The sequence below is a fragment of the Moschus berezovskii genome, chromosome 4, assembly GCF_049115385.1.
Source record: "Moschus berezovskii isolate FMDL1 chromosome 4, NW_MosBer_1.0, whole genome shotgun sequence".
Lineage (NCBI taxonomy): Eukaryota > Metazoa > Chordata > Mammalia > Artiodactyla > Moschidae > Moschus > Moschus berezovskii.
The window spans coordinates 31646601-31661345 of record NC_142463.1 but is presented as its reverse complement, the minus strand read 5'-3'; the positions used below and the strand labels follow the sequence as shown (position 1 = coordinate 31661345).

General features: G+C 41.9%; 1 protein-coding gene across 1 annotated transcript in view; it reads left to right on the top strand.

Annotated features, from left to right (window-relative positions):
- Positions 1-14745, top strand: part of FYB2 (FYN binding protein 2) — a 133352-nt gene that overhangs the window by 94622 nt on the left and 23985 nt on the right. The window contains exons 8-10 of the mRNA XM_088834996.1: positions 2679-2778; positions 4459-4618; positions 10854-10965. Of these exons, the coding sequence (XP_088691122.1) occupies positions 2679-2778; positions 4459-4618; positions 10854-10965 (372 nt within the window). The remainder of the gene's footprint in view (positions 1-2678; positions 2779-4458; positions 4619-10853; positions 10966-14745) is intronic.

Below are 14745 nucleotides of genomic sequence, written 5' to 3'. Positions count from 1 at the left end.
CCCATTTTTCTCGTCTTGATCCAGACATGGGCTTGGCATGTAACAGTGCTTTTGCCTGATCCTTCAGAGTCTGCCTGTCCTTTTCACCACCTGCCTGTGGAATTTATTTATAATGCATTAAAATAAACATGGACTGTGAGCTCTGGAGGAACATGTATCACCATTTCCTGGATGAGGCTAAAATCACATAAGCTGGATCATGGAGGAAAACCCTGCTTTATCTCTCTCCTTGAGCTCCTGCCTGACCTTGAATTCATGAGTACTGTGATTACCCTTTGGCACCTAACACAGTGCTGGGCACAGAGTAAATACATATCAGATGATTAGCAACTTAGTTCAACATTTATTGAGCTTTTTCTCTGTTCAGACACTTCTAGATTCTCAGGTACAGAAATGAATAGAATGTATTCTCTATACTTAGTTCAGCTTAAGAATGAAGAACAGAGTGGTAGGGATGAGGGGGTCACTTGGAGGGGAAAATGACCATGGAAGTAGGAATTTACAATATCAGATAATCACTGTTAAAAAGTTATGAAAACACAGAGGTGAGGTGGTAGGCATGCTTTCTGCAAGAGTGACAGCTGAGTTGAATCATGAATACATGTAGGAGCTGGCCGGGTGAAAATGGCAGGATGCATGTTCCAGGCAGAGAATAAGGTGGGGGGCAAAGACGTAGTATTGCACAGTGAGGCCAGCACAGGTGTCCACAAAGAGCTGGATGATGCTTGCGCATAAAGTGCGGTGTGGAACAGCAGGAATGAGGCCGGGGGTCATATACAGAGCAAGATCCAGGAGGACCTGCATTCCTCAGTTAATCATTCAGACCAATCCTGTCCAGTGGAAATACAGTGCAAACCACATATGTCACTTAAAATGTCTCTAGTAGCTATCTTCTAAAAAGCAAAAAAAAAAAAAAAAATGATCCTAATATATCCCAAACATTATCATTTCACCATGTAATCAGTATTAAAGTTTTTACTGAAATATTTTAGATCCTTTTATTCACACCAAATCTTAAAGATCCAGATGTGTTTTTACACGAACAGCTTCAGTTTGGACCATACACATTTCGGATGTTCAAAAGTCACATGTGAACAGTGACCTCTTGGATGGCACAGTTTTAAACCTTATTCTATAAGTCAGCAGAAGCCACAAAAGAGTTTTAAAGCAGACATAATATACCCCTAGCATTCCTAGGAGTCACAACATTAAATGTAATTTGACAGTTATTTATGGAGATCCAGCCATGTAGAAACTACTGGACAAAACCCGGGGGATAGAAAGATGGATTACAAAGGACGTGTACATCAGCAAGGCAGGTAAATGCCTTAGGAAAAATGTCAGCAGTGGGAAGAGAAGCCTTGGGTAATTCTAACTCAGCAGATGCTGTGATGAAGAAAAGGACACTGACAGTTATGAGAGCCAATTACACGCTGTAAGCAGAGTTAGGCTTTCAACATTTTTATCACATTTCACTTTCACGGCAACTGTGGAGACTAGCATTATGACTTTTCATTTATAGATGGAAACATTTGACTTTTAGAAAGGTTCATCTCGGGTTCTTAGAGGCAGAATAGGGGCTGGATCCCAGCCCTCCCTACACAGCCCCTGTTCTATAACTAGTGGCCTTAATGGTGGATAAGTCACCAGTCATTGGATGAATGAAGCTCTTTCAAATTCTTCCCATTGTCACAGAGTATTTTTCTCTCCTGATGTGTCTCCTTCCTGCATGACCACCTCTTCTGCTTGGCTTTGAGGGCTCTCTGTCTCTGCCTTCCATGGGGAAGTGGTTGAAGAACTATCTGCTTCACTGTGTTGCCAGAAGCAGACGTTCCCTCTGGACGCTGATGCTCCTCAGTGTTCCGTCCCCGGCCCTCAGCTTGTTGACCCTGCTCTTCACCCTGACTCCCCTCCTCTACTCCTCTGCAGCTGCTGTCAGTATGCAGGTGTGTGGCAGTCATGCCTTTCATGAGGGAATACTAGCTGGAAGACTTTGCTACTGCGGGTTACGAAGCATTAGTGCTGGGGGTACACGCATGAATTAACAGAGCTCTGATTTTTAGTTCGTGTCAAGGAAGAATGGAAGAGCCAGAAGCAGATCTGTAGACTGTACATTTTAATACAGAGTCAGGCAACACTTGCTTGTGAGAATTGGGCAGCACTTCTCAGAGGGGAGCTGATTTAGACAGACTGGAAAGGGTGCTCTGTTTCTCTGCAGTGTAAGAAGTGGAAGGCGTGACTGGAAAAGGAACTAGCAAATTTGAAGGAAGAGTTGCTCAAAATAGGAAAAGTTTGGGGAATTAGAGCGTAGATTAGCATAAACATGGAGAGAAGAAGCAGAGAGGATGGAGTTGGAAAGAAGGGTGGGGGCCAACTCACAGTGGGCTGATACTTTATCCATCAGCCAATGGAAAGTTAGATTTTAAGCAGGAATTCACCTGGCATTAATTGGAACAGCCAGAAATGCAGAGAAATTTTCAATGTTGACTTGATCCTGGTCCTCTCATCTTTAAAGAAGAAGAAAAGGAGGAGAAAGGGAAGGAGAAGGGGGAAAGGGAAGAGGAGGATTCAGCTCTGTTTAAATTCATTTCCCTCATTCATTTCATTTAGGATTGAGGGGTGCATTATCATCAAAACTCTCATCTTCACTTTTTCCCTGGTATTGCTTCACATTTCAGACCCCAACACGAAGATGAAGATAAACAAATGAATGAAAAAGAACCATACCAATTGAAACTTCAAAACACAGAAGATCTACACTTAGACCATCTTTTCAAGGTATCTGTAATTCTAGGGTTCCAGATCAAACAGTCCAGGTCACCATATAATAGGTTCACTTCACGGACTTTTTATAGAGGCTGAACCATGCAACTCTCCAGAAAGACAGAAGATGGAGTGGGCGTTGGGTGTCTTAGAAAAGAAATTGACAGGACAAGAACACTGAACTCTAGCCTCCAATTTCTTACTTATTAGCTGTGAAGCAGGTCTCATAAACTGGGCTGAGATTAGTATGAGTTCAGACACCCGGAGGGAAATTCAGAGACAACTCAGGTGCCCACCCTGCTCTTGTGGAACCTGATGGGAGGGCCTCCTGAAGTTCTGTGCTCTGAGGCTCTGCTTAAGAGGGATGTAATCTCTGAGCTTAGGCATCTCATGTGTAAAATGAGAATAAATAACCCCTACCTGATTACCATCCCCGCTCCCATCCGAATTGTCTTATTTTTGATAATGAAATAATGTAGATGAAGGTGCTTTGTAAGCTGTAAGCTACCATGAAAATGAAGTATATTGTTGTTAATTAACTGATCAGTTAACACTGTTTGTTGATAGGAAACACTGTATATCCACATCCAATGGACACTATCTCCTTCAAAACAGAGACTTAAACAATAGATACCACTGGGGCTGTTACCAGGGTTCAAAACATCTAGGATGCCTGTTTGAGATGTGCCTATCACATCACATCAAATTATTCCAGTCCCACATGCAGGGCTTGGGTAAATCAGGCATCTTAGTGGTATGGGCCTGAACTGAAGTGTAGGCCCAGAGGCCCCACTGGAATAGTTTGAGTGTTTACAGAATATAAAAAAGCAGCATAATTCAGAGAAGTCATTAATAATAAAAGATAGGGACCAGAGACAGGGGAGTGGCTTGATGTGTTAAGATAGGTGGTGAGACCAGAGATCAGGAAGGGGTTCATCAGGAACGTTCCATGATGAGAAAGGCAGCAGAGGAGCATGAGTAAGGAGGTATGCATGCTCAGTCGGTCAGCTGTATCCGACTCTGTGCAACCCTGTGGACTGTAGCCCGTCAGGTTCTTCTGTCCATGGGATCCTCTAGGCAAGAATATAGTGGGTTGCCATGTCCTCCTCTAGGGAATCTTTTTGACTCAGTGATTAAACCCACATCTCCTGCAGCTTCTGCATTGCAGGTAGATTCTTGACCACTGAACCACCAGAGAAATCTGATATGATTGAGGATACTGACCATGAAAGAGCAAAAGCACGGATGCGCCCTTTTTCAGTGTATCCCTGGTAGCCAAGAGCACAGGGCTCTGGGATCCAGTCCTGCCTGGGCAGATGACTAGCTGTGAGACCAAAGGCCAGTTATTTAACCTTTCTAAATTCTTTATCAAGAGAAATCATGGTATTTTTTGAATGAGATGTCATGAAGATCAATTAAGATAAGATATATCAAGAACCTATTCCATGGTCAGCCTGCCATTATAGCCTGATTGCATCCTGTGGGCCTGCCTCCAAGCCAGACATCTGATGGCTATTCAGAGAGGAACAAAAGACATTGTATGTGCCCTTGTGAAACTTAAGAGAAATGAGACTGTGTTAAATTAAACAACAAACAATGGCTAGCTGGGAGGAATGAATGAATACAGAATAGCATTAGTAAGTGAAAAACCTACAGTCAAAACAGTGCAGGACTGTCCTTGCTGTATGGGTTTAGGTGGATATCTATGAAGAGATACCTGGGAAAACCCAGATGGCAGAAGACCACAGAGATGGGAGAACCATGCCGGCCAGAAAGCAGGATGCTGCGATGGACATCATCCAGGTGGAGGCTTGCCCTGAGGACTTCCAGCCAGCCAGGCACTCCATAGGCTACTGTGAGTTTCATTTTCTCCTGGTTCTTTTTACCATTACTGAATTATTTTAAAGCTGTGTGTGACCAAGATTTTAATTGATTTTATAAATATTCACCTAGCATCTATTATACATCAAGTCACTTGCCTGAGTGAGGAAGCTGTACTAGATTTAGAGTTAGAAGGCCTGAGTTCAAATCAAGGCTCTTATACTTATTAGCTGTGTAACATAATCTATTCCTCAATTTCTTCATTTATAAAAAGGGATCATAATATATAGATCTCACTGGGGTTTGGCACAGACCAAATCTGACAGTATGTTGCATAATAGGTACACAGTTGAATGTTTACTCATTTCTTCTTATATCTCCCAGAACCTTGTTTTTTGTAGACTCAAGACATTGACACATTGATGACATAGTATGATACTATTATTTGACTTTATTCAGGTTGAATCTTATCTTCATGAGAGTCAAAACTCTTGATTGCAAGAAACTGTAATAAAATCATACTGTGTTAAGCACAAGAGGAGAAGGAGGCTCACCTAGCAGAAGGTCTGGACATGGCTGGACTCAGGGACACAAACAGTATCCCAGGGATGCAGTATTACTTTATTTTGCTCCTCGCTTTGTCCCCCTCCCTCTTGGCTCCATCTTCAAGCAAACTCTACCCTTGTGGAGACAAGTTGGCACCTGGCAGTGACAGATTTGCATGCTATCTATCCTCTTAGGAACCCTAACAGAAAGCTGGAAATGGTTATGCTAGCAACAGTTTTAAGAAAAGGCCCAGATTTGAGTCTTACTGGCTTGATTGTGTCACATGCCAATCTTGATCCAATAATCATGAATGTGTGATAGGGTGCTCTGACTGACCAAGGCCTATGTCATAAATTCATATCCATAGCTGGAGGCAGAATTAGTTCTACCAAAACAGTATCATTTCATATTGAAGGATTTCCCAAGTTAAGAACTGTTATCATGGGGGAAAAAGTAGACACTGGATAGACAAAACAGATGTCTACTCCAGTCCAATAAGCCACGGCAAACCACTGACATGTCATAACGTGTTACAATCAAAGTTATAGGAGTATATTACAATCATAAGATTGACTCAGGCCCCATAAAATCTGCCTCTAGGCTAGTTGACTGCATCCCTGCCATGCACCTCCTTGAAACACACTGTTAATTCTAAGTTAACTGACTGTGTCATGTGTTTAAGTGCCCCATCACTTTGCCTGAACTCTTTCCTGTGTCTGAAATGCCTTTCTGCTCACCCTCTACCTGCTGATGTCTTAGCCATCTTTCAGGATCTATCTCCAAAGTCAGTTCTTCTGAGGCCCTCCTTACCTTCCTTACATCTGTACTCCACTTTCCCACTCTCCAGGGACCATAATTGCTCACTCCTCTCTGTTTCCAGGACAACAAAACAGCAATGGAATGACCGGTTTTCCATATTAGGTTTTCATTCTTCAGTCACTAAGTCGTTTCTGACTCTTTTATGACCCCATGGAATGCAGCATGCCAGCCTTCCCTGTCCTTCATTATCTCCCACAGTTTGCTCGAACTCACATCCATTGAGTCAGTGATGCCATCCAACTATCTCATCCTCTGTGTCATCCCCTTCTCCTCCTGCCCTCAATCTTTCCCAGCATCAGGGTCTTTTCCAGTGAATTGTCTCTTTGCAAGGTGGCCAAAGTATTGGAGCTTCAGCATCAGTCCTTCCAATGAATATTTAGGGTTGATTTCCTTTAGGATTGACTGATTTGATCTTTTTGCTTTCCAAGGGACTCTCAAGAGTCTTCTCCAGCATAATTCAAAAGCATCAATTCTTCTGCATTCAGCCTTCTTTATAAGATCCAGCTCTCACATCTGTACATGACTACCGGAAATGACCTTTGTCAGAGAAGTGATGTATTTGGTTTTTTTTAGATTCAAGCATTTCTGAAACCCCAAACCACTGTGTATTGCTCCTACAACCCTGGGAAGTTCACTTACTTTTATGCACACACGGGGACAGTACTGTTTCTTTTCCAGGGCTCTTTGTCAGTGCATATAAAGTATCTGGTTCATTGCTAAATAACTGTCCGCTCTCTTTGCTCATTTGCTTTCTAAAACAATTACAGCATGCTTTACTTTATAACTCATGGTGTACACGTTTGTTTCCCGTGGTTCTCTGTGAACTCCTTGGGGTCAGAGACCATTTGACATTTTTCTCTGTATCTCTGCAACCTGCAACTAACAAAACTTTGTTAAAGAAAAGAATGAAATAATAAATCAGACTTCAGTGAGACAGTATGGTAGATTTGACAGTCTTAAGGATTCTTCTGATGAAAACAACTAAAGTGAAGAAGAAAATTGGGAGTTGGGGGACAATTCATTAAAGCATCACAGAATTGACTTAAAAGGAAGTATCCACATGCCTGCAGGAACCAGGAACCCTGAGAAATGAGTGAGCACCAAAACTGCTCTTGCCCTGAGGCCTTTCACTGTGCTCTGACTCCTTTGTTCTCCTGTTTTGACTGCGTGGTGCGCCGAGGACAGGAGCTAGGACAGGAGCTATATCCCAGGGCCTGCCCAAAGTGAGTGTATAATAGGAGCGTGCATGTGTGCATACCCAGTCAAATCCGACTCTTCTGTGACCCCCTGGAGTGCAGCTTGCCAGGCTCCTCTGTCCATGGGATTTTCCAGGCAAGAATACTGGAGTGGGTTGCCTTTTCCTCCTTCAGGGGATCTTCCTGACCCAGGGATCAAACCTGTGTCTCCTGCATTGGCAGGTGGATTCGTTAACACTGAGCCACCAGGGAAGCCCATACAATAGGAGAGTCCTGTATAAAGTTGTGACCTCAAAGAATTATGTCCACACAGAATGGATAGCACTATGCCTGTTGTTAACAATACTATATGATGTACTTATAAATTTACAAGAGTAGACCTCACGTGCTCTTAAACCATAAAAGTTTTTTTTTAAATTAAGGAATAGGACAAATATTTCTAATGAGATAAATGACACACGAGAAAGCACAGAGGCAGTACTGAATTAAACCACATCTTTAGATGAAAAATGGATAGACTAATTTGACTATAGGAAAAAATGGAAGGGCGGAAAGGGAGGAAAACAAGCTGAAGTAGGTAAGAGTTAAAGGAGAGGCCTAAACATGGGGCTGAAAGCCATTTTCAAGCAATTATGTATTGTCCTTGAAGAGTCACTACCGATTTCGGGATTACACTATGTTGAAAACAGTCTGAAGAAAATTCTTCTGAGTAATCTGACATACTGTTAATGCACAAAGGGAGTCTGTAATAAACTTGTGCTAATCCCCCTGAATAGTTCTCTGCAATACCTGTGATGAGAGGCACAAAATGCTTAGTCAAGGGAAGTGGGCATGAAAACAGGAAAGTTTTGAGAAAAAAAAATACAGTTGTTTTTCTAATTCCTTCTAAATAGGTCTCTTTTGAAAAAAAATGAACTCCTTCCTTCCATAAAAAAAAAAAAAACATTAAAGACAAATCCCAGGGAGCAGAAGGAAATTTGCTCATTTGCTCCTGGTGCTAGGTAAAGGAAAAAAAATCTGTTACCATAGCTGATCCTCATACTCACTTTGGGAAAATTTATTGAGCTCTACTCATGATTTGTGCCCTTTCCTGTCTTATTGTAATTTTACTAAAGTAATTGTCAAAAGACAGACGTAGAATGTGTACTTTCCAAACAAACAGAATGAAGAAAAAGAGAAGAAACCTCAGTCAGTCAAACACAAGGAAAATGAGGGGAAAACAAAACAAATGAAATGTATGTAATGAAACACTAAATATACATTTCAAAATATCAGTAAACACTATAAACATAAAACTCTCTAATTAGAGGACATATGCCTTCAAATCATTCAATATTAAAAATATATAAGGGCCTTTTATGCCCCCAGAATTGTTCTAGGTGTTGGGGAGTATAGCAGTAAACAAACCAGACAAAAATTATGAAGGTTGCATTCTGATCAGAGGAGACAGATGATAAATATACAAACAATAAAATATTCACTGTGGAATTGTAATAAATATAGAAAAAAATAATAAAGCAAAAAAGAATTAGGGAAATAGGTAAAGGAAGTGGACGTTGTAGTTTTAAAGGGCTGACAGATGACCTCAAAGACACAAAGCAGATGAAGAAGACAGCCATATCTATCCAGTATATTCTAGGGAGAGGGCGGAAGGAAAGCAGCTATCCTGGGCAAGAGCCTATTAGATGTGCTGGTAGAATAGCTAGGAGGCTGGAGCAGTGATGAAGGAGACTTGTGGAAGGAGATGAGGTCAGAGATATAACAAAGGACCAGGGACTTTTGTAGACCATTGGAAGAACATTGGCATTTATTCTAAGTAATATTAAAAACAAAAAAACAGAGAAAGGTTTTGAGCACAAGAACAGAAATGATCTGACTTGTATTTTAAAGAATCATCTTGACTGCTGTCTTGAAAGAAGAATGTAGAGGAAGAACCTAGGACCTGTTACAACTTTGTTGCAATGATTTAAGTGAAAGACAATGGTAGCTTGGAGGAGGGTACCATGGTCGAGTTGAGACATGTATGTTTGGATTCAGGATATAGTGTGAAAGTCAAGCTGATGGATGGCTGTGATTGGAGGTGGGTATAATACAGGAGTCAAGAATGTCTTCAAGGTTTTGGACCTAAGCAACTAGAAAGGTGGGTTGCCACTCATCATTGAGCTGAGGCCGACTTCAGGAAGAGCACATTTGCAGAAAGTAAAGAGTTTGGTTTGAAATGTAATATGTTGAGCCAGCCAAATGGAAGCCGTGTGAAGGCTGACGAAGTATCTAGAACTCATGAGAGAGATGTCTAGGTTAGAGATGTAAATTTGGGAGCTGTCTATGTTTTTAAGTTGTCTATGTTTTTTTAAGGCTTCCCTGGTGGCTCAGACGGTAAAGCGTCTGCCTGCAATGTGGGAGACCAGACCCGGGTTCGATCCCTGGGTCAGGAAGATCCCCTGGAGAAGGAAATCGCAACCCACTCCAGTACTCTTGCCTGGAAAATGCCATGGACAGAGAAACCTGGTAGGCTACAGTCCATGGGGTTGCAAAGAGTGGGACATGACTGAGTGACTTCACTTTCTTCTTTATGTTTTTAAAACAAAACCATAAAATTTTGCTTCAGCCAAAAGGAAAGATTAAGAAAGAAAAGAAATATCCTGAAATATGAGCATCTTTGCTTATAAAATAAAAAGTTAAAAAAATAAATGGCATTCTTCATTTTTAAAAAATATCTGTGCTAGAGAAGCTTACTGATAACTCTGTAAGGAAAAGCAGGACCTTTGTGCCTCTGGGAGCTGACATTCACTGAGATGGTTTGGGGCTGATGTGCTAATTGACTTATCAGAAGATAAAATCTTGTTATCTAGTGCTTTTAATTAATAGACAAAATTCAATGTGCCTGTTGCTATTTATCAGATATATTAATTACTTATTTCTGATTAATAGTTCATATCTGAAAATGGTTCTGAATCACCAATGTTCTAAATATTAACCTATGCCAACTGATAAAATGGTGGCAGTTTTATGGCTATGACAAGTTTATAGCCCTGTGAAATAAACCAACTTCTGCAGTTAACAGGCTAGCTACTTGTGCAAACAATCCCTAGACGTTTTTCAACCTGGCATACTATCTCGCTGATGCTCTCATTAATGAATAATAAATGTTGGCATGTACTCAGTCAACCTAAGATATTTTACTTTAAGGAAAAAAAATGCTACATAACTGGATCAGTTCAGTTCAGTTCAGTTCAGTCGCTCAGTCGTGTCCGACTCTCCGCGACCCCATGAATCACAGCACGCCAGGCCTCCCTGTCCATCACCAACTCCCGGAGTTCACTCAAACTCATGATAAAGGCACCTAAATGTAGGAAGAGAAACCCCAGGGGCTGTACCTTGGCAGACTTCAACATTTGAGGTTGGGGATTAGAGGAAGAACCCTCCGAGAAGGAGGGGTCATTGGCTTACTGGGTAATTGGCGCCCTTCATAAAGATGCATTAATCCTTGCCACAGCCATCTAAGAGTAGGGGTTACCATCATTATCCCAGCTTGAGAACCATAACTGAGGCTCAGAAAGGTGAAGTGGTTTGCCACAGGGTCAGCCAAACCAAAGCTATAACCCAGTGTTAGCCTATTTAATCTGCCTTTTCCTATTGATGTGCGTGAATGCATTTAGGAGAGTGGTTGATGAAATATTCTCAGGGGGTTCTCTGTTTTCCTTGCAGGTGGTTATGTGAAGGCCTTGGAGATGACTAAAGAAACCCAAGGCCAAGGAGCCATTAAGCCAAATTCCATTTCAGAGAACTACGATGATGTTGAGTGCTCTGGGAGTAGGAGGTAAGCATTTCAGCCTTGCAGTGAGATGAATATGCTGAGACTTCCAAATACATGGACTTCTCTGGTGGTCAAGTGGGTAAGACTCTATGCTTCCAATGCAAGGGACATGGATTTGATTCCTGGTCAGGGAACTAAGATCACAAATGCTGGCATGACCAAAAAAAAGTACAACACAATAGGTCAATGGCCTTTGTATCTTTTCTCCCCATAAAGCAAAGTCAGATTTCTCTAACTCATTTATCTCACATAATGGTAAGTGTAAGAAGATATTTGAAACTGTCAGTAGGAATTGCTGAGTTTCTGTGGCACATTAGTAATAAGGTATCTTATATTTATATATTTGTATTAATGCCATTTGGGTGAAGTGATGATAAACTAATATAAGTGGTTCAAGGTATGTGTGAACAGATGCGTTTAGAATCAGGAAGATCCTGGTAATGGGTCTTTTGTGAAGAGGAAGCAACTTTGGTATGAAACTTCCTGATCTCCTCACAATCCAAGACTGATGATAGAATGTGTTTTACTTAAAACACTTCTATGGATTCTCAGTATGTTTTTAATTGAAGTATAGTTGATTCACAACATTAGTTTCAAGTGTACAACACAGAACATTCAACATTTTAAAAGATTATGCTCCACTTAAAGTTACTATAAAATACTGGCCATAGTCCCTGTGCTGTACATTACACCCTTATATCCTGGACCTTATTTTATAGGCAGCAGTTTGTATACCTTAATGCCCTCCCAGTCCTCCCCAACCTGCCCCTTCCTCCTCTCTTCTCCCCTCTGGTAACCACTGTTATTGTTGCTCAGTCACTATGTTGTGTCCGACTCTTTGCAACACCATGGACCTCAGCACATCAGGCTTCTCTGTCCTTCACTGTCTCCCAGAGTTTGCCCCAACTCATGTCCATTGAGTCAGTGATGCCATCTAACCATCTCATCCTCTGTCACCCCCTTCTCCTCCTGCCCTCAATCTTTCCCAGCATCAGGGTCTTTCCCAATGAGTCAACTCTTTGCATCAGGTGGTCAAAGTATTGGAGCTTCAGCATCAGTCCTTGCAATGAATATTCAAGGTTGGTTTCCTTTAGGATTGACTGGTTTGATCTCCTTGCTGTCCAAGGGACTCTCAAGAGTCTTCTCCAACACCACAATTTGAAACCATCAATTCTTTGACATTCAGCCTTCTTTATGGTCCAACTCTCACATCCCTGGTGGCTGTCTACAATGTGGGAGACCTGGGTTTGATCCCTGGGTTGGGAAGATTCCCTGGAGAAGGAAATGGCAACCCACTCCAGTACTCTTGCCTAGAAGATCCCATGGATGGAGGAGCCTGGCGTCCATGGGGTCGCAAAGAGTCAGACACAACTGAGCAACTTCACTTTTCTCACATCCATACATAACTACTGGAAAGTCATAGCTTTGACTGTACTGACCTTTGTCAGCAAAGTGAGGTCTATGCTTTTTAATATGCTGTCTAGATTTGTCATAACTTGTCTTGCAAGGAGCAAGTAATGCATTTTGGACTCTTTTTGTTGACTATGAGGGGTACTCCATTTCTTCTCGATAATTCTTGCCCACAGTAGTAGATATAATGGTCATCTGAATTAAATTCACCCATTCCCATCCATTTTAGTTCACTGATTCCTAAAACATCAATGTTCACTCTTGCCATAGCCTATTTGACCACAACCAATTTACCTTGATTCATGGACCTAACATTCCAGGTTCCTATGCAAAGTGTTCTTCACAGCATTGGGCTTTATTTCACCACTAGACACATCCACAACTGGGCATCATTTCCACTTTGTGGCTCAGCCTCTTCGTTCTTTCTGGAGCTATTTCTCCACTATTCCCCAGTAGCATATTGTACACCTACCGACCTGGGGGACTCATCTTCTGCTGTCATATCATTTTGCCTTTTCATACTGTTCGTGGGGGTTCTCAAGGCAAGAATACTGGTTTGCCATTCCCTTCTCCAATTGACCACATTTTGTCAGAACTTTCCACCATGACCTGTCTGTCTTGGGTGGCCCTAAATGGCATGTCTCATAGTTTCATTGAGTTACACAAGTCTGTGATCTATGTGATTGTTTTGGTTAGTTTTCTGTGATTGTGGTTTTTGTTCTGGAGACCATGGGATTATAGTTCTTTTTCTGTCTGCCCTCCCTTCCCTTCCATCTCTCAGTAGTGTCCGACTCTTTGCGACCCCGTGGACTGTAGCCTACCAGGCTTCTCCGTCCATGGGATTCTCCAGGCAAGAATACTGGAGTGGGTTACCGTTTCCTTCTCCAGGGGATCTTCTGACCCAGGGATCGAACCCGGGTCTCCCGCATTGGAGTCAGATGCTTTAACCTCTGAACCACCTGCCCTCAGTAAATCTTTAATCCAGTTTTCTGCTGATGGGTGGGGCTGTGCTCCTTCCCTGTTAGTTGTCTGGCCTGAGGTGACCTGGTCCTGGGAGTCTGCAGTCTCTATGTTAGAGCTAAAGGTTCTATGGTAGGAATAATGGCGACCTCCTCCAGAAGGACTTCTGCCAACACGCCGCACCTCCCAGTACTGCTGATGCCCGACCCCATCGCAGGTCACGCCTCTGCAGGAGACCCCCAGATGCTCACAGGCAGGTCTGGCTCAGTCTCTTATGGGCCACTGAGTTTCCCTTGGGTCCTGGTGCACACAAGGTTTTGTTTGTGCCCTCCAAGCGTCTCAGTTCAGTTCAGTGTGGAAGTCCTATAATCAAATCCTGCTGACCTTCAGAGTCCCTGGGGATTTCCAGTCCCTTTTCCAGATCCCCAGGTGGGGGAGTATGATGTGGAACCTAGAACCTTCAACAGTAAGAGAACTTGTTATGATTGTTCTCCAGTTTGTGGGTCACCCATCCAGCAGCTCTATGGTAGGGCTAATGGTGACCTTCTCCAAGAGAATTTATGCCACACATTGTGCCTCCCAAGACTGCTGCTGCCAGTGGCCCTGGCCCTGTGGCAGGCCATTGCTGACTCACACCTCTACAGGAGACCCTCAAACACTTACAGGTTGGTAACCATTGATTCTCTGTATCTGCAAGTGTTTCATTCTTTTACTTATTTATTTCAGAGATTTCACATGTAAGTGAAAACGATATTTGTCTTTCTCTGTTTAAGCATACTATTCTCCAAGTTCATCCATGTTGCTGAAAATGGTAAAAATTTCATTTTTTAATGGCTTAGTATTCTTATGTGTGTATGTGTACACTACATCTTCTTTATCCATTCATCTGTTTATGGATACTGAGGTTGCTTCCTTATCTTGGCCATTGTCAATAATGTTGCTATGAACATTAGGGTCTGTATCTCTTTGAATTAGGTGTCTTCATCTTCTTCAGATAAACCCAAGAGTGGAATTGCTGGATTATACAACAGTTTTAATTTTTTGAGGAAACTCCATACTGTTTTCCATAGTAGTGGTAGCAATTTACATTCCCACCAACAGTGTGAGGTTCCCTTTCCTCCACATCCTCACCAACATCTTTTGCCATCTTTTTAATAGCCATTCTGACAGATGTGAGGTGATATCTCACTGTGCTTTTGATTTGTGTTTCCTCGATGATCAGTGATACTGAGCATCTTTTCTTGTGCCTATTGGCTATCTGTTTGTCTCTTTTGAAAAGATGTCTATTTAGGCCTTCTGTCTGTTTTTAATTAAGTTGCTTGTTTGTTTTTTTTTTTTTAATTGAGTTGTAAGTGCTTGTTATATATTTTGGATGTTAATCCCTTATCAGACATATCATTTGCAAATATCTTC